Source organism: Aethalodelphis obliquidens, unplaced genomic scaffold (genome assembly GCF_003676395.1).
Source record: "Aethalodelphis obliquidens isolate GAN/ISIS:26980383/991018 unplaced genomic scaffold, ASM367639v1 scaffold130, whole genome shotgun sequence".
Classification (NCBI taxonomy): domain Eukaryota; kingdom Metazoa; phylum Chordata; class Mammalia; order Artiodactyla; family Delphinidae; genus Aethalodelphis; species Aethalodelphis obliquidens.
Window position 1 is genome coordinate 17,339 of NW_020838074.1, and position 18,655 is coordinate 35,993.

At 43.3% G+C, this 18,655-nt stretch overlaps 1 protein-coding gene across 2 annotated transcripts; it reads left to right on the forward strand.

Annotated features, from left to right (window-relative positions):
- Positions 1-8,855: 8,855 nt before the first annotated feature.
- FCRLA (Fc receptor like A) lies at positions 8,856-18,319 on the forward strand. Of its 2 annotated transcripts, none has more exons than XM_027099233.1 (6): positions 8,856-8,976; positions 12,618-12,632; positions 12,864-13,055; positions 13,376-13,642; positions 14,116-14,400; positions 15,240-18,319. In XM_027099233.1, exons 1-6 carry the CDS (start codon positions 8,898-8,900, stop codon positions 15,536-15,538), a joined length of 1,137 nt encoding a protein of 378 aa, XP_026955034.1. In that variant the 5' UTR covers positions 8,856-8,897; the 3' UTR covers positions 15,539-18,319. The 2 variants fall into 2 exon arrangements, with proteins under 2 accessions (XP_026955034.1, XP_026955035.1); XM_027099234.1 differs by having other exon boundaries at positions 12,903-13,055.
- Positions 18,320-18,655: the final 336 nt, after the last annotated feature.

Here is an 18,655-nt window from a genome sequence, read left to right on the forward strand (position 1 = left end):
GTGGGGGAATTATGTGTGATTTTCCCTTTATTTCCTTTTTCTGTGTTTTCTACACTTTCTACAATTGGCATGTATCATTATAAATTATATTTGGAAGCTTGATGTTCTATGTGCCCTATGTTATTATCGTGAAGTAAAACCCTATCCATTTCTACAACACTTCTACCACAAAATAGAATTTTATAGGCCTTCTTTTTGCTTATAGTGCTAAACAATTAAAACTGCAGGTTCTAATCTGAAAAATGCATCTTCGTAACTAATCAAAGAAGTCTCAGAAAGAGATGTCCCCTCTCTCCTGGATCAACAGGGAGCATTATCCTTCTGCCTAATAAAGCTGGCTCAAAGAATCCAATTTGATATATTGTTAAACTGAAGACTTTGATAAGAATATCAGAAGATCTGAAATGCATAATTCTATTTGGTTATCTTATTTCATAATTTGTTACTTGGGCAATGATGTAATTGACATCTCTGTATTCCTGCACAGAATCAATACTTATAAAATTGCTCTGTCAAAGAAGAGACAGTTATTGACACTTGCACTTTCTCAGTCATGAGTCGGGAGAAAGAAGCCTATGGTTCTGCTAGATAGTCTCCTTCAACGAAGACATTGAGAGACTTATTTCAATTAATTAACAAATTACATTAATAAGTCCATGTGGAGCTGAAAGCTGAAGGCTGTGGTCTGTGCTGACAGGCCCCAATAAAGCAGCCAAGAGAAGGCAGATAGACCATCATTTTGGGCACCAGCAAGAGCCTGCTTACTTCTGTGATGTACCTCTTGCCGGCTCAGAATAACTCTGTTTTGCTGAATCAATCTGCAGAGCTATCACATAGAGAGTAAGGGACTTCCCTGGTGGTGCAGTGGTTAAGAATCCGCCTGCCAGTTCAGAAGACCCGGGTTCAAGCCCTGGTCCGGGAAGACCCCACATGCTGTGGAGCAACTAAGCCTGTGCGCCACAACTACTGAGCCTGCGCTCTAGAGCCAGTGAGCCACAACTATTGAAGCCTGTGTGCCTAGAACCCATGTTCTGCAACAAGAGAAGCCTGTGCACCGCAACAAAGAGTAGCTCCCGCTCGCCACAACTAGAGAAAGCCCACGCGCAGCAACAAGGACACAACGCAGCCAAAAATAAATAAATAACAAAGAGAGTAAGAAAAAATGCACACAAATATATTGTTTAATCCTCTGTGGTCCAAGAACCTCAAGCAGTTTCACTTTCTCAAGGAGAAAGAGCCCAGGGCACTATCCTCTGAAATACTCTTAATTCATTTATTTGCTGCCAGCAATCAGGTTAAAGGAATAGTTCCGAGCACTATCTTCCAGGAATATGTGAGTTTTCTTTATGAAAATGAGGTCCATCTGGCAGCAGGGTGAGTTTCCTCATACTTCTGGTCTCCTGGAGGTAAGGAATTGGCTTTATTTGGGAACAGGGAACTGCTTCCTGGAAGAGAAACAATAGCGTGAGAGGTCTCGTGCATTGGGAAGCTCAGAGCACCTTTGTACATGCTTTCTGAATGTGTGTTCTAAAACTCTAATTGTGGACTTCCCTGGTTGTGCGGTGGTTAAGAATCCACCTCCCAATGCAGGAGACACGGGTTCGATTCCTGGTCCAGGAAGATCCCACGTGCCATGGAGCAACTAAGCTCATGCACCACAACTACTGAGCCTGTGCTCTAGAGCCCACGAGCCACAACTACAGAGCCCACGTGCCACAACTACTGAAGCTCGCATGCCTAGAGCCCGTGCTCCGCAACAAGAGAAGCCACTGCAATGAGAAGCCTGCCTACTGCAACGAAGAGTAGCCCCTGCTCACCGCAACTACAGAAAGCCCGTGTGCAGCAATGAAGACCCAACGCAGCCAAAAATAAATAAATAAATGATTAAAAAAAAAAACCCTCTAATTGTAGGTGAAACACGCATCCAAAGAGGGGTATGTCAATTCATATCTGGCATGTCTGGAGATGTCCAGCTTCTGCCTGAGCAACCTGAAACTGGACCTGAGTGTATTCTTTCTTTTTTCCTCCCCTTTCCTCCCTTTTTCCCTCCCTCCCTCTCTCTCTCATTTCTCCCCTCCCTTCCTTTGTTCCTTCTTTCTCTTGGAAGAAATATAAAAGCAAGCTAAGTCAAGACGTGAGGAGTAACTTAGTATACTGCAACACCTTTTCATATCTTAGGAATAAGACGGGTGGCACCATTATAGATCCTATAGCTTTGCAAATAGTCATCCAAACACTCAGTAGCTACAGTGTTGCTACAGACAGTAAAAGGACAATAAAACTTTATGCCAATAAATTTGATAACTTAGACAAAATGGACAAATTCCTGGATGTACAAAAACTATCCAAGTTTATTCAAGGAGAAATAGATAACCTCAATAGCCCTATATCTATTAAAGAAATTGAAATTATTATCAAAACTTTCCCACATAAAAACCTCGAGTTTCAGATGGCTTCACTGGTGAATTCTCACAAACATTTAAGGAATAAATAATACTAATTTTACACAAAGTCTTCCAGAAAATAAGAGGAAAGAACCAGGCAAAGACATTATAAGAAAAGAAACCTAGAGACCAATATTTCTCATGATCATAGATGCAAAAAAGTTTAAACCAAATTTTAGCAAGCCCAACAGTATAAAAAAGGACAGTCTATCTTGATCAATGCAAGGTTGGTTTTATATTTGAAAAGCAGTTAATGTAATTCACTATATTAATAGAGCAAAAAAAAAAATCATTTCAATAGATGCAGAAAAAGCATTTGATAGAATTCAACACCCATTAATTGTTTTTTAAAAATAATAAGTGGGGGGGCTTCCCTGGTGGCGCAGTGGTTGAGAGTCCTCCCGCCGATGCAGGGGACACGGGTTCGTGCCCCGGATCGGGAAGATCCCACATGCCGCGGAGTGGCTGGGCCCGTGAGCCATGGCCGCTGAGCCTGCGCGTCCGGAGCCTGTGCTCCGCAACGGGAGAGGCCACAACAGTGAGAGGCCCGCGTACCGCAAAAAAAAAAAAATAATAATAATAAATTAAAAAAATAAAAATAATAAGTGGGAACAGAAGGAAATTTCCTTAACCTGATAAAGGGCATATATAAAAAACTTACATCTATCGTCATTAATAGTGAAAGACTGCATCCTTTCTCCCCAAGATCAGAAACAAGGTGAAGATGTCTGCTCTTACTACTCTGATTCAGCATAGTCCTGGAAGTTCTAGCTAGTGAAATAAGGCAATAAAAGAAAAAATTTAAATGCACAGGTGGAAAGGAAGAAATAAAATTTTCCATATTTGAAAATGACCCAATGATCTATGTAGAAAATCCCAAAGGATCTATATTTTAAAACTCCTATAACTAATGAGTGAGTTCGGCAAGGTTACAAAGTCAGTATACAAAACCGTTTAGTATTTCTATATAACAACAATGAACAATCAGAAATTTATTTTTTGAAGTACCATTTACAATAGCATGAAGAATATGCCATATTTAGGGATACATTTGACAAAAGATGTGCAAGATATATATATATATACACTAAAAACTGCTAAGAGAAATTTAGGAAGACTTAAATGGGGAGCATGCTGTGTTCGTGGATCAGAAGACTTGGAATTGTTAAGATGTCAATCCTCTCCAAGTTGATCTATGAAATCAAAGTCCCAGCAGGCTTTTTTTAAGAAATAAGTTTATTTATTTTTGGCTACGTTGGGTCTTCGTTGCTGCACGTGGGCTTTCTGTAGTTGCCGCGAGCAGGGGCTACTCTTCATTGCGGTGGCTTCTCTTGTTGCAGAGCATGGACTCTGGGTGCGTGGGCTTCAGTAGTTGTGGCTCGTGGGCCCAGTAGTTGTGGCTCATGGGCTTAGTTGCTCTGCGGCATGTGGGATTCCTGGACCAGGGCTCGAACCCGCGTTCCCTGAGTTGGCAGGCGGATTCTTAACCACTGCACCACCAGGGAAGTCCCCCCCTTTTTTTTTAAGTTGACATGCTGTTTTTAAATTTTATATGGAAGTGCAACAATGTTTGTATGGAAATGCAAAATTTATATGCAATAGCTTTTGAAAGTTTGAAAAAAGAACAAAGTTAAAGAGAGTGCAGACGTACGATCACAAACATTTGGCCGATTTATTTTTGATAAAGATGCCAAGGCAATTCAATGAGGAAAGTATAATCTTTTCAACAATGGTGCTGGAACAATTGATAGCCATGTGTAAAAATTAAACCTCAACCCTCATTTCACACTATAAATAAAAAATTTACTTAAAATGGATCCTATATTTAAATGTAAGCACTAAGCCTATAAAACTAGAAGAAAACAGCAAAAAATCTTAATGACCTTAGGTTTGGCAGAGATTTATTAAATATGATTAAAAAACTGTATATAAAAGAAAAAAATTATTCTGTAAAAGAGAAACTGATAAATTGGACTTTATAAAAATTTTAAATGTCTGCTTTTCAAAAGACAATGAGTGGTGATCATTTGGTAGCACATAGAAATATCAACTCACTGTGTTGTGCACCTGGAACTAACATAGTGTTGTAGGTCAATTATACTTCAATAATAAATTTTAAGAAAAGAAAAAGAAAAGAAATACTGGACCTCACACACACAAACCCCACAAACACACATACACAAATTATTTGGATGATACCCCTCCAAAAAGAAAGACAATGATAAAATAAAATGACAAGTCAGATTGGGAGAAAATATTTCTAAAACTTATTGCCTGATGAAGGACATATACCTAGAAGAAAAAAAGCCCAAACTGTTACAACTCAATAATAAGAAAACAAACAACCCAACTTTAAAACATGGGCAAAAGATTTGAATGAATGCTTCATTAAAGAATATATACAGTTAGACAGGGAAAAAAAGAGAATATATACAGTTAGTAAATAAATACATGAAAAGATGCTCTGCATCATTAGTACATGGCTGTTTATATCAGCTTTATTAATAATTGCCAATCCTTGGGAGCAACCAAGATGTCCTTCAGTAGGTGAATGGAAAAAAACTGTGGTATATCTAGACAGTGGAATCTTTTTCTTTAAGCTTTATTTATTAAAATTAATTTTTAAATTTATTTTTGGCTATGTACGGTCTTAGTTGTGGCACATGGAAGGGAGGCACGCAGGATCTTTCATTGAGGCGCGTGGGCTCTTCGTTGTGGCGCGTGGGTTTCTCTCTAGTTGTGTCGTGCGGGTTTTCTCTTCTCTGGTTGTGACGTGCAGGCTCCAGAGCGGGTGGGCTCTGTAGTTTGCTACACACAGGCTCTAGTTGAGGGGAGTGAGCTCAGTGGTTGTGGCACGCGGGCTTAATTTCCCTGCAGCATGCGGGATCTTAGTTCCCTGACCAGGGATCGGACCTGTGTCCCCTGCATTGTAAGGCGGATTCTTTACCACTGGACCACCAGGGAAGTCCCTGGAATCTTATTTCGGGCTAAAAAGAAATCAGCTATCAAGCCATGAAAAGAAATGGAGGAAACAAGTGCATATTGCTAAGTGAAAGAAGTCAATCTGAAAGGGCTACACAGTGTATGATTTCAACTATATGGCATTCTGGAAGAGGCAAAACTATGGAGATAGTAAAAAGATTAGTGGTTTCCAGGGGTTGGGGAAGTAGATGGATGAATAGGCAGAGCACAGAGGATTTGTAGGGCAGTGAAAATAGTCTATATGATACTATAATTAGGGATACATTTGTCTAAACCCATAGAATGTACAACCCCAAGAATGCACCCTAATGTAAACTGTGGACTTTGGGTGATTATGATGTACTAGCTTTATCAGTTTTAACAAAGGTACCAATTCTGGTGGGAGCTGGCAATAAAGAGGGAGGCTGTGCATGTGTGCGGGCAGGAGGGATGTGGGAACTCTCTGTCCCTTCCCCTCAGTTTTGGGGTGAATCTAAAACTACTCTTAAAAAACAGTTTTCAAACATGAAACACCCACACACATGCACACACACACATCTGACCTAAAGTGTGCCAGAAAAGGAATTAAGAACTTTTTGTCCCCACCAAAAGGCTAATAAAGAAATTCACAGAAAAGAGAGAAGAAAGGAAGGTTCAGAACAATAAATACAATATTATTCAATTTACTAAAGTTTATAGTGCAAAATTATATTTATTACAACTGTAAAATAAAGGGAGTGATACTTTGCTGTACATCAGAAAATGACCATAACATTGTAAATCAACTATACTTCAATTTTAAAAATAAATAAAATTTAAAAAGCAAAAATAAATACAATAAAGGGAGTGGTAAATGCAAGATCAGGATTGTGGTTGATTGTCACAGGGAAGGAAGAGGATGAAATCAGAAGAGACCCACACAGTACTTCAAGGATAATGGTAATACTCTATTTCCTCAACTGGGCGAGGGTGCAAAAGTCTGCCTTGCATCATTATTCTTTACACCTTCACATCTTTTATAAATATCTTTTATCTACCCAATTAAAAATAAAGAAAAAATAGGGCTTCCCTGGTGGCGCAGTGGTTGAGAGTCCGCCTGCCGATGCAGGGGACACGGGTTCGTGCCCCCGTCTGGGAAGATCCCACATGCCGCGGAGCGGCTGGGCCCGTGAGCCATGGCCGCTGAGCCTGCGTGTCTGGAGCCTGTGCTCCGCAACGGGAGAGGCCACAGCAGTGAGGCCAGTGTACCGCAAAAAAAATAAAAAATTAAAAAAAAAAAATAAAGAAAAAATAAACATCAGCCCACTTGTGACAAGCCAGGAGCAGTTGGGGATGATATCAAAGGTCTAATTGGTATTGGGATGGGATGAGGACGGGGACTTGCCCCATTGCCCTGTGAAAATTCTGGGGTGATCTTGATGCCAGAACTAACTCAAGAAACTGAGGTTGGACTCCATAAGCATGTAACAGACCCAGTGTTGCTCTTTTCCAAGTGAATCACATCTGTTCTAAATAGCTCATGGATCAAGCTTCAAGTGAGTAAAATTTTCTAGAAGCTTAGGAGAAATTGCAGTGTAAAGAACATGAGAGTTTCATTCCGTATGTTCAGAGACCTTCTTGCTTTCCATTTTGAGAGTAGGATCCTGTGAGAGTTGATGCAGGACAGTATGTAGACATGAGAGCCTCTATTCAGGTACGACTCAATGGTAGGGACAGCTAAGGAGAAGGGGTGGCATGAGAAGGAAAAGATTTCTGGGGTTAGTTTGCAAGCCCCTTAAAGACCTAATTCTGAGAGTCTATATTTTAGGGAGTGCTGGGGGTGGAGGTCCATCTAAACACATTTCATTTTCTTCATTTTCATTAGGTCTGGCCCAGACTTCTCTTCCTCTTCTGAGGCTGCTGGTTCTTTCACATCACATCACATCACCTGCAAGGCTTACTGCCTCACTGCCTTCCCTCACACCCATATTCAACCCCTACTCTCACCAGATTCCCCGGGGCCACCTGCAAAAAAACATTTGTCTCTCAGATAATGGAAAATTTATTCTAAATTCTTATTTTAGATCGAGAAGTATCCACTCTCTGATGCCTCCGTTGCTAATATGTCTGTTCTGACGTGTGGTTTTTGCACGGTTGAAGGGTCACGCTGGCCCTCCTTCTGCCTTCAGGCAGGACTGCCTTCCCCCATTTATGATGGCTCATTTCATCCCCAAGTAACCATCTGAGGGCCTGGTGGGTATTATGATGGGGAGGGGAGAGGAGTGTGGTCCCTGTGAAAAAATGCATGGGCCCTGCCGTTGAGGAGACCTCAGTCAAACAGCAAACGTTCGGAGGCAGGGACAATGATTCCCATAAGGCACCCTGGAACTGAAGAGAGATGCTGTGGCCTCCATATTGCCCCTATTCCTGACCCTCCTCAGGTTTCTCAAGCTATCGGATGCCTTCTGTCTCTAATTTCTTCAGGATCAGTGGTTTGTACTTTGGTCATGCGCCTGAGGCCTGGGCTTACTGCTAGGTCCTCTGGAAATCGACTTTCTTTTTCCCTCTGCTCTTTCCCAGGGGACTCTCTCTGCCTTGTACTCAGATTTCCACTGAGACTGAATAGCCTTAGTCATACTGTAGAAACAGAGAGTTGAGGTATGAGTCTAGAAAAATTTATGTACAAATTTGTGTGGGCTTTGGATGGTAGGATCATACCAGGGGACTAATCTGATATCTAATTTGGTGCCATTACCAATCTTCCTCCCTGTTCTGTCCTGCTGTAGTCTGGTTACTAGAAACATGTAAGGCTTGGAGCAGGACAGGGTAGGACACTTGAATTCTCACCATTGCTCTCCCTGTGACTTTCTGGGTAGCTTTCAAGCAATTTCCTGCCTCCTGTCCCCAGTTATTTCATCAGTGAAATGGATGATTGTTGTACTGACCTTTTCCAGAGTTTGTGAAGGCTGGTGGGTATCAGACAATTGTGTGCTTTGGAAGGTCTCTGAACTCTATGGGGGAATTTTTGAACAATTGAGAGGGCTATCATTTCATCCACAACCCTAAGTGTGCTATTGATGCTGGAACCCACCTGGTTAATCTGAAGGATGAAAGCTGATTGCAAAGTTGAAAATAGGCCGCAGGGACTTCCCTGGTGGTCCAGTGGTTAAGAATCCACCTTCTAATGCAGGGGATGCAGGGTCTGTTCCCTGGTTGGGGAACTAAGATCCCCCATGCCTCGGGGCAACTAAGCCCGTGCGTCGCAACTATCGAGCCCACGCACTCTGGAGACTGCGCGCTACAACTAGAGAGAAGCCCGCGCACCACAACTAAGACCTGGCAGAGCCAAAAATAAATAAATAAATAAACAAATAAATAAATAAAATTTTAAAATAGGTCCCATATGAAAGGAGATCAGACAGTTAGATTTACTTCCTCTTTTCTAATTTGAGAGGTATCGTGTTGAAGAAAATCAGTGTGTTAGAAGCTGCAGGGGACCTAAACACAGTCACCATGAAGCTGGGCTGTGTCCTCATGGCTGGGGTCTTCTACTTTTCTCCTGCTATGCTCTGGGCAGCCCAGATGCTACTGGGTAAGTAAAATCTTTGAATGTGTGGAAATGGAGATATTCCTGACTTTGGGGAAAAGACCCAAAGGAAAGAAGCAGGGACTAACTTCAGCCCTCCAAAGAAGCCGTGTTCAGGTGGGATAAGAAGGATAGTATAAGCAAGTTTGGTGTGCAGGACTGAATGGCTCTTTCTGAATATAAAAATCTTCAAAGTTTTTCCATCCTAAAAGTCCCCTTGACTATGATGTCTTCTTTAGCTACTATCTCAGTTCTTTTCTTCCTTTTCTCAGATAAATTTCTTGAAAGAGTAGTCTGAACTTGCTTTCTCCACTTCCCCACTTTTCACTCACTCCTCAATGCTTGCAGTCTGGCTTCCACTGGAAACTTCCACTGGAAGTTTTGGTCAGGGTGCTATGACCTTTATACTGACACTGCACTTTTTTTTTTTTTTTTTGCGGTACGCGGGCCTCTCACTGTTGTGGCCTCTCCCATTGTGGAGCACAGGCTCTGGACGCTCAGGCTCAGTGGCCATGGCTCACGGGCCCAGCTGCTCCACAGCATGTGGGATCTTCCCGGGCCGGGGCACAAACCTGTGTCCCCTGCATTGGCAGGCAGACTCTCAACCACTGCGCCACCAGGGAAGCCCAACACTGCACATTTTTAAAATCTTATCCTGCTGGGCTTCTCTGTATTGGGCACTGTTGATCAGTTATTCTTCCTCGGCAATCTCTACTCCCCTGGCTTCTCCCTGTACTCCATGTATCTCGCTTGGTCCCTTTGGTGGCTTCTCTTTCTCTTTTTTTAAAAAAATTTTTATTTTATTTATTTATTTTAATTAATTAATTAATTAAATTTTTTTTTTTTTTGGCTGCATTGGGTCTTCGTTGTTGTGCATGGGCTTTCTCTAGTTGTGGCGAGCGAGGGCTACTCCTCATTCTGGCGCACGGGCTTCTCATTGCGGTGGTTTCTCTTGTTGTGAAGTGTGGGCTCTAGGTGCATGGGCTTCAGTAGTTGTGGCATGCAGGCTCAGTAGTTGTGGCGCACAGGCTTCGTTGCTCCGCGGCATGTGGGATCTTCCCGGACCAGGGCTTGAACACATGTCGCCTGAATTGGCAGGCGGATTCTTAACTGCTGCGCCACCAGGGAAGTCCCTCTTTCTCTTAAAGACTGGTGTTTTCTACAGTTGTATCCTTGCCTCCCTACTTTTTAATTTACAGTCTCCTTAGTAAGCTATTTGTCTGTATAATTTTTACCACTACAACTCTATAATTAAGAGGTCTAAGTCATATCTCCAACCCTAATCATGCTTTTGAGTTTCACATTCAAACATCAAGCTTTGCACAAGACATAGCTACCTGTATGTTTCAAGGTATCTCAGCACAATATGACCAGAGCTCTGTCCTCTTGGTCCCTCCCTCTCCTAATTTCATCTTCTTTTTGGCTGTGCCACACTGCTTGCGGGCTTGTGGGATCTCAGTTCCCTGACCAGGGATTGAACTCCAGGCCATGGCAGTGAAAGCCCAGAATCCTAACCACTAGGCCACAAGGGAATTCTCCTAATTTCATCTTTCACTATTTCTGATCTCAGTTAATGGTATCCACCCTGATATCCTGGTCAAAAACTTGGGAGACAACCTAGATTCCTCCTTCTCCTTCATCCTCTACACATGATCAATTATCAAGTTTGGCAATGTCTACCTTCTAAGTTGGTCTTAGAGCCCGTCTCTTCCCTGAAACATAACTAACGGTATCCTAGGACAAGCCCTCATCATTTCTGTCTTGGGCTAGACCAACAGCTTCCTAACTAATCTTCATATCTCAGCCTTGTGTCCTTGAAATACATTCTGCACTCTGCAGCCAGAGTGATTTCTAAAATCCAAGTCTGCTAGCCTAAGATACTTATCATGGCATTAAGGGTCCACCGTAACTTGGCATCTTTTAAAACCTTTCAGCTTCTTCTCTCACCCTTTGAGCCTTGCAATTTATTCTCTAATAAATCCCAACTTGCTTATATTCACACACCAGACCCTTACCTATCTCCAAAGTTTTGCTCATACTGCTACCTCTGCCTGAAATGAGCTCTCCCCATCGCTCCCTATTCCTCTCTCACTTACAGACTCTTGGCATCCCTAAAGACTCAGCTTAGGTGGCATCTTTACCGGGAAATCTTCCTTGAACCCTCCTCTCTGCTTTGATGGCTACCTGTGATAATTCTTTCATATTACTTTCTTCCTTGTGCTGAAACAATCTCTTCCCATGCCTGTGCATCCACTGAACTGAGAGTTATTTGTAGGCAGGGACAATGCCTTTTTGTTTGTTTTTTAACTTTCTCTTATTTATCTTTGAATTCTCAGCACCTGCTTTATCCCTGCACAAGAGTTGTTTTATTGAACTCATAGAGACAGGACTGGGTGACTGTATTAAGATACAGCAGTGGTATTGTTGTGAGAACTCTAGACATGGAATCAGATGCTCTGTTTTCAAGCCCCTCTTCTTTTAGTTACCAGCTCTATGCCACTTTGAAAAAGTCACTTTTCATATTTCTGAATTTGGTTTTCCTATCCATAAAATGAGAATAATAACAACTACTACATAGTTTATTGAGTGAAAGTGCCTGATAGCCCAACAGTATTTTATTTTAGAAAAAGACAGGAGGCTGAGTCTAGTTGAGTGACAGTGGAGGAACTGAAAATGGGTAGCAGAGTGGTGAAGGGAGCTGAGAGAGGATCTAAAGAAAGTACTTGGTACTATTTAATGAGAATTAGGAAGTAGAGAGGGGCCTTGCTAAGGGAGGTTACAAGGTCAAAGAAGAGTCCTGGGCCTTTGGAAGTGGAAGGGAACAAAAGCAAGTAGGATAGGAAAGGACAGAGTGAATAACTGAGTACATGTTAATGACCATGGAGCCAGAAGAGGAAGAGAGGCATTATAAGGGACAAGAAGCAGTCGTGGAGATGGGAGAAATTTACCTTGCCTTGGTCAACCATGGAACTAAGAGATAGGTTGAGGAGACATGTGGTGAGAAATCTGTAACTCTATTCAACCCCAAGCAAAGAAAGAATTGTTCCATAGTTACCAGTACAGACTGAGAGTAGAGGTTCAGGTGTAGAGAGAAAGACACGGGATGGACTCTACTGTTGCCAGGGAAAGTTCAAGGGACAGAGGACATTAAGTTAGAGATGGCTGAAAAAGGAAGACCTGAAAGGGGGAGCAAGGAAGAAGATACTAAAAGCTAGTTTGTAGATAACATGTTCAAGGATGAAGAACCAAGTGAATTTGGGGAATTGAAAATTTGGAAGAAAGTCCCCAAGGAAGGTCTGAAGACTAAAGTAGATCATGTCTGAACAATGAAGTAAAAAGAACACTGATTTTGGACTCAGACATACCTGAGTTTCTTGCTCCACTCCCTACTCTCTTTTTAAACTGGGGGTCAACGAATTGACTTTTCTAAACCTGTTTCATTTAAGATTTATAAAATGGGAGTGAAATCACATACCTAGAAATCTTGCAAGATTTGTGTGATAAGGTGTGAACATGGCTGGCAGTGTCTGGTATGTGGTAAACACCCAACAAATGTTAGAATCTGATCATCTCCCTTTCCCTCCTGTCCTGTGTCTGCCGGCTCTGGGGTCCTCGTTGTCTTTGGCCTCTGGCTTCCTGCCCTGCAGCTGGATGTCATGCTGGTGAGTTCACCATTCTCTCCCCCGCACCCCTTCTTCAAACCACAGTCCGTTCACTGACAGCACCTGGAAGCCAGTGAATCAAGTCAGCTGTACCCCTCCGAGAGATCCATATGGGTCTCTTGGAAAAAATGTTTTGATGTCTTCCTATTCCACTCTAAAAAATATAATTCCCTGAGGAGAGGGAGGAACTCTTGCGGAAAGCAATTTCCTGTCCTCTTTCTCCAATCACAGCATCATTTTCTGGTTCTTCTCGGACCATGCCCTCCCCAGCTGCCGGTTTTGAGGCGCTCCAGTGCGAAGGACCTGTCAGCACCCAGGAGGGCAGCTGCCACACTGAGGATGACTTGACGGACCCAAGGGAAGTCGACTTCCAGGTCAAGGGCTACACTTTCAGTGAACCCTTCCATCTGATTGTGTCCTACGGTGAGGTCCCAGGAAGGACTGACCAGTGCAGGCCAGGTCTTTCTCCCATTTGCCAAAGTTCTCCTTTCAGCCCCACAGCCCACTCAGGAAGGTGCCCCCTGAAACTGGCCAGGGGATGAGATATCATCTGCCCCATCTTCAGCCCAAGAAGCCAGGGTGCCCTCTGTGCTAGGCCCTAGAGAAATTGTTCCATACTCCCAACCAGTGGTGAAAGTTACCTGGCCCCTCAGAGAAAGATTAGAGTGGTCTGTTGTGGGCAGCACTGAGGGAGCTCCCAAGGAAGGCAGTGGGTCACACTCAGCTCTTGCTTTGGACCGCAGACTGGCTGATCCTCCAAAGTCCAACCTGGCCTATATTTGAGGGAGACCCTCTGGTTCTGCGCTGCCAGGCCTGGCAAGACTGGCCACTGACCCAGGTCACCTTTTACCAAGATGGCTCAGCCCTGGGTCCCCCTGGACCTAACAAGGAATTCTCCATCGCCGTGGCGCGAAAGGCAGACAGCGGGCACTACCACTGCAGTGCTATCTTCAGGAGCCCTGGTCCTGGGAGCCCAGAAACGGCATCTCCCGTGGCTATCACAGTTCAAGGTAAGAGCTAGAGGCCGTGTCATTGTGGCAGAGGCAGGTGGGGAGAGACAGAGGGACCAGAAATGTCTTTCACTGGAGATGGTAAGGTCACTGAAGGGTTAAGGAGTAGGTTGCTGACAAATGTCCAAGTTGGGCTTCAAAAGGGGCAGCATCTTAGCATCGCCTTTTCAAGTCATTTAGCCCAACTCCAAGTTCAGCATGTTTCCTGCTGCTTTGTCCTACAGTTCTATGCTTCCCAATGTTCACTGACTAGGCGTCTGGATTACGGTCAGATGTGCCCATCTCTAGATCTTTTCTAGTCCTGTCTATTGAAGAGAGATAGGACTTGAAAGTTTCAAATGGGAACTTCTCTAAGAGAACTCCTTCCCGATAGAAATAGGGGAAGGAAAGTGTGACTGGGGGTCTTTGCCTGTCATGGGTCCACCTGAATGTAGGATGGCTGAGCTCTTCTTCCTCACCTATCTCTCCCCCAGAACTGTTTCGAGCCCCGGTTCTCAGAGCCACACCTTCAGCTGAGCCCCAAGAGGGAAGCCCGGTAACCCTGAGCTGTCAGACAAAGCTGCCCCTGCAGAGGTCAGCTGCCCACCTCCTCTTCTCCTTCTACAAGGACAGCAGGACAGTGCGTAGCAGGGGCCCTTCCTCAGAATTCCAGATCCCTACTGCTTCAGAGGCACACTCTGGGTCCTACTGGTGTGAAGCAGCCACTGAGGACAACCAAGTTTGGAAACAGAGCCCCAAGCTGGAGATCAGGGTGCAGGGTGAGTTAGTGTGTATATGTCTGGTGTGTGTGAAAAGGCAGGGGTAGGGGGGGAATAGGACAACTGGGTTTTTGAGCTAAGGTTCACTGTAAGCAGGTTAAGAAAGGACACATGGGAGGCAGGAACCATAAGCCAGAGTCCCTAGTGATGGAAGAAAGCACAAATAGGAAACTTCTCCCTCAGACTGTGGCGTATACCTCATCAAACGAAGACCTGAGCCAACTCCACAGCTGCTTCCCCATAGACTTTACACTCCCTACACGACCTCTGGGCATTTGTAGGAATATAGTATCTACTGTGAGGACGAAGTAGTCTGGAGTTCTTATTCAATTCTGGGAGTCCCCATTAAGAAGGCTGCATTTGACCTGAAATATACCCAGAGGAGGTGTCCAGGGTAGTGAGGGCGCTTGGGTCATGTCAGAAGGAAAATAATGGGAGGAATGGGAGATGCTCATTCTGAAGAGGAGGTGACTCGAGGGGCCAGCAGAGGTGTCCTCAAAACACTGAAGGCTGGCACAAGGGTAAGGAATTACACTAATGGCATATACAATAAGAGGTTGACCTAGGACCAGTTACCACATGCATGTTGTAAGGAATTAGACTGAAAGGGGAAGAACTGGCTAATATCCATAGTCCTCTAATGATGAGGCTTCATTGTGCAAGATTTTCAAGCAGAAGTAACTATGCTTCACATTCAAATTTGGACCAGAGTCCTCAAGATTTTGTTGCCATTGGGCCCCACAGCTATTTTCAGAGAATAAGAAAGACTGACCAGGAATATGAGGGTAGGGCCAGAGTCAGACTTCACTCTTGTCTGTGTCTCCTATCCCATAATCCAGGTCCCTCCAGCTCTGCTGCACCCCCCACCTTGAATCCAGCTCCTCAGAAATCAGCTGCTCCAGAAACTACTTCTACGGAGCCCCCTGGGCCTCTGCCTCCACTGCCCACCCCTTCTTCTAAGGATCTGGGCTCCTCTTCTCCTCTGCACTTCCCAGATCCCCATCTGCATCACCAGATGCGTGTTCTCCTCAAACAAATACAGGATATGAGGGTCATCCTTGGTCACCTGGTCATGGAGCTGAGGGACTTGTCCAGCCACCTGAAGCTTCAGGCCACAAAGGATCCTGCCAAATATTAGTAAATAATTCACCTGCCGTGTTGCTCAACTACCCCCAATAAATCCAACTCTTTCTAGTTGTCCTCTTTCTGTTCCATACTTAAGCATAAGTAGTTTTACAAGCTGCCCAGTGTTTCGCTAGAGTTAACAGGGATAGGTGAGTATAAATAAACGTGTACAAAGTGGTAATTAGAGTTTAGCTATAATTGTATATTCTCCCTGAACATGACAACATATTCCTGCTCTATCTAGACCAGGAGTTGCCTTCTGTTGCCCAGACCAGAATCTGGTGATTGAAAGAGAAGCAATGAGATGATAGATTTAATGCAGCAATCTCAACCAAGGGCAATCCCTCCCCACCCTAGGGGACATTTGGCAATGTCTGGAGAAATTTTTGATTGTTACATTGCAGGGAGCGTGTGCTCCTGGTGTCTAGTGAGTAGAAGCTGGGGATGCTGCTAAACATCCTATAATACACAGAACAGCCTTCCACAACAAAGGATTATCTGGTCCAAAATGTCAATAGTGCTGAGGTTGGGAAACCCCAGCCTAATGGAGGTGTTGGACTCTGGGGTGGACCTTTGCTTCTTCTACTTATTCTCTCCTCCTAGCCTTATTCAGCAAATATTAATTACGTGCTGGTATTTTGTTGGCCTCTGCTACATGCCCAAGTTGATGCTATGTTAAGTATACCCATAAGACAGTGTCTCTGTCTATAGAAAGTTTACAATTTGGGATGGAGGGGCAGTAATACTCCTACCCATTAAACAATTAAAGCAGGGTATAGAAAAATTTCCCATAGGATCCTAGTGGACTCAGAAACATGTGATCGAGTAGAACAATGCCAGAGCAGCAATTATTTGTTTTAATCCATCTCTGAAATAGTTTTCTTTAAAAATATACATAAATCTATTTTGGTACCATAGTAATACTTTATTTTCTATGCTTGGACTGCTATTGTATATTCTCAGCCAATGAGAGCGAGCCTGCCAGATTCTACAGGAAGTTTTGGTCAGTGAATTAGCACACCATTTCATGACCTCAGCCAAAGAGCGTTCTACCACGTTTCTCCTAAATCATGTGGTATGAGGTTATCCAGTGTACTTTTTCTTTGTGCCATTTATTCTGTGTATAGTTTGGACCCACAGTTATTTACAAAATATGTACCTGTGATCGGTCCAGACATGCCACAAAGAAATAAAGGAACAGAATCATGCTGGATGTTAAAACTTGAGTTTTATGGTGGTTCCTCTAAATGCTCCCTCTAAAATGCCAGTTTTATGGTGGCTCCTAACACCTTCAAGTGGAAAGATGAGAAAGAAACTGGAAATTGGTAAAAGTCCACAAATATCACTGCAGCGTGAGAGGATCGATTAACAACTGTATGAATGGGAGTTGCAAGAAATGATGACCAGAGATACGTCATTTGGTGGGTGACCAAAGTGGAAGCTTAACTGCCAGTGGACTATGTTGGATCTCCAAAGATACTATGTTATAACCATTCTACATGGAATTGATTTCAGCTAATGGTACCATGTTCATGAATGCATCCTGCAAGCTCATGCTAAATAAGGAAGTCATGTCCAGACAATAAAAGCTAACCTAGATCAAGAAAGGAAGAAGTGGGTGCAGCTGACTAAGTGTCTCACTTCTGTACTCGTCATCCATGTGTCTGTGTGGACCTCTATCGTCACACTGCATTTTAATTTTTTACTATCTTATTTCTGTTCACTAGAGGGTGAACACTTTGAGAGCTCCTTGAGCTCTCTGATCTACATTGACTCATTGGTGTCTAGTTTAATGAGGCATATTTAAACTCTTGTAAATTTTGTTTCATTGAATTGAATTGGGTCAGCATAATAAGGGAAGGCATCCTGAAGAAGATGGGAATTAAGCTGAACCTTAAAGGACGAGTGGTATGTCTGGCATCAGCAAAATCTCCAGATTCTCCCCAGGGGGCCCAGATTTGGCCAGGAGCTTGGAAGCCTCAGGGAGAGAATCTGTTATCATCAGGGATGAGGAAGGCAAGAACATAACTGAAAGAATGAAGAGAGAGAGACAGAGAGGCAGAGAGAGAGAGCTTTTATCTGTCTCTACCTGTCCTGGGGAAGTTGGAGAGGGGGTGGGAAAGAGGAATTGTTATACTAGATTGGGTTTATGACCTGTGCAGTTTAGGATTCTGTAACCCACAGAGGTCCTAATGCAGCTACACTGGATGTTATCTCTGAAATAAACATTAGATACAAAGCACATCTATTATCTTGTAAAGGCGAATACTTGCATACCCTATAACCCAGAATTCCATGCCCGGATATATATGCCGAGTACATGTACACCAGAAGACAAATACAATAATGTTCATAATAGCACTATTTGTAAAATCAAAACTTTGGAGTCAATTCAGTTGTCCAATGAAAAAATGGATAAGTTGTGCTAGCTTCACAGAACAGAATACTATACCACAGTAGAATAAATGAACCCTAGCTACAATGCAGCAACATAAAAGAATATCAGGAATATTAACATTCAGTGAAAAAAGCAAGTCCCAGAAGATACCATATGGTGTGATGCCCTTTATACAAAGGAATATATTGCTTAACCATTCACTCATACCTACGATAAACCTTTTTAAAAAGGCACAAAAATGGAAACACCAAGGTCAGGATAGTAGTTACCTCTGAGGGGCTAATGGGAGAAACCATCGGGGAGGAGCACACAGGTAGATATAATTATTACTTTTTTTAATTTTAAAAATGTATTTTATTTATTTATTTTTGGCTGCATTGGGTTTTCGTTGCTGCGCGCGGGTTTTTTAAGTTGCGGCGAGCAGGAGGCTACTCTTCATTGCAGTGCACGGGCTTCTCTTGTTGTGGAGCATGGGCTTTAGGCGTGTGGGCTGCAGTAGTTGTGGTATGTAGGCTCAGAGCGTAGTTGTGGCTCACGGGCTTAGTTGCTCTGTGGCATGTGAGATCTTCCCGGACCCGGGCTCGAACCCGTGTTCCCTGAATTGTCAGGCGGATTCTTAACCACTGCCCCACCAGGGAAGCCCTAAATTATTAATTTTTAAAATCTTCTCAGAGTAGGAATTTAGGCCTCCTTAAATATATATATATATATATATTTCTCTAAATCATCTTC

Bases quoted from the DNA above. Each gene is read 5' to 3' on its own strand.
- FCRLA (XM_027099233.1), top strand. From the start codon at position 8,898: ATGAAGCTGGGCTGTGTCCTCATGGCTGGGGTCTTCTACTTTTCTCCT. The intron at 13,056-13,375 runs GTGAGGTCCCAG...TTTGGACCGCAG, and splicing joins CCATCTGATTGTGTCCTACG to ACTGGCTGATCCTCCAAAGT. The intron at 13,643-14,115 runs GTAAGAGCTAGA...TCTCTCCCCCAG, and splicing joins CGTGGCTATCACAGTTCAAG to AACTGTTTCGAGCCCCGGTT.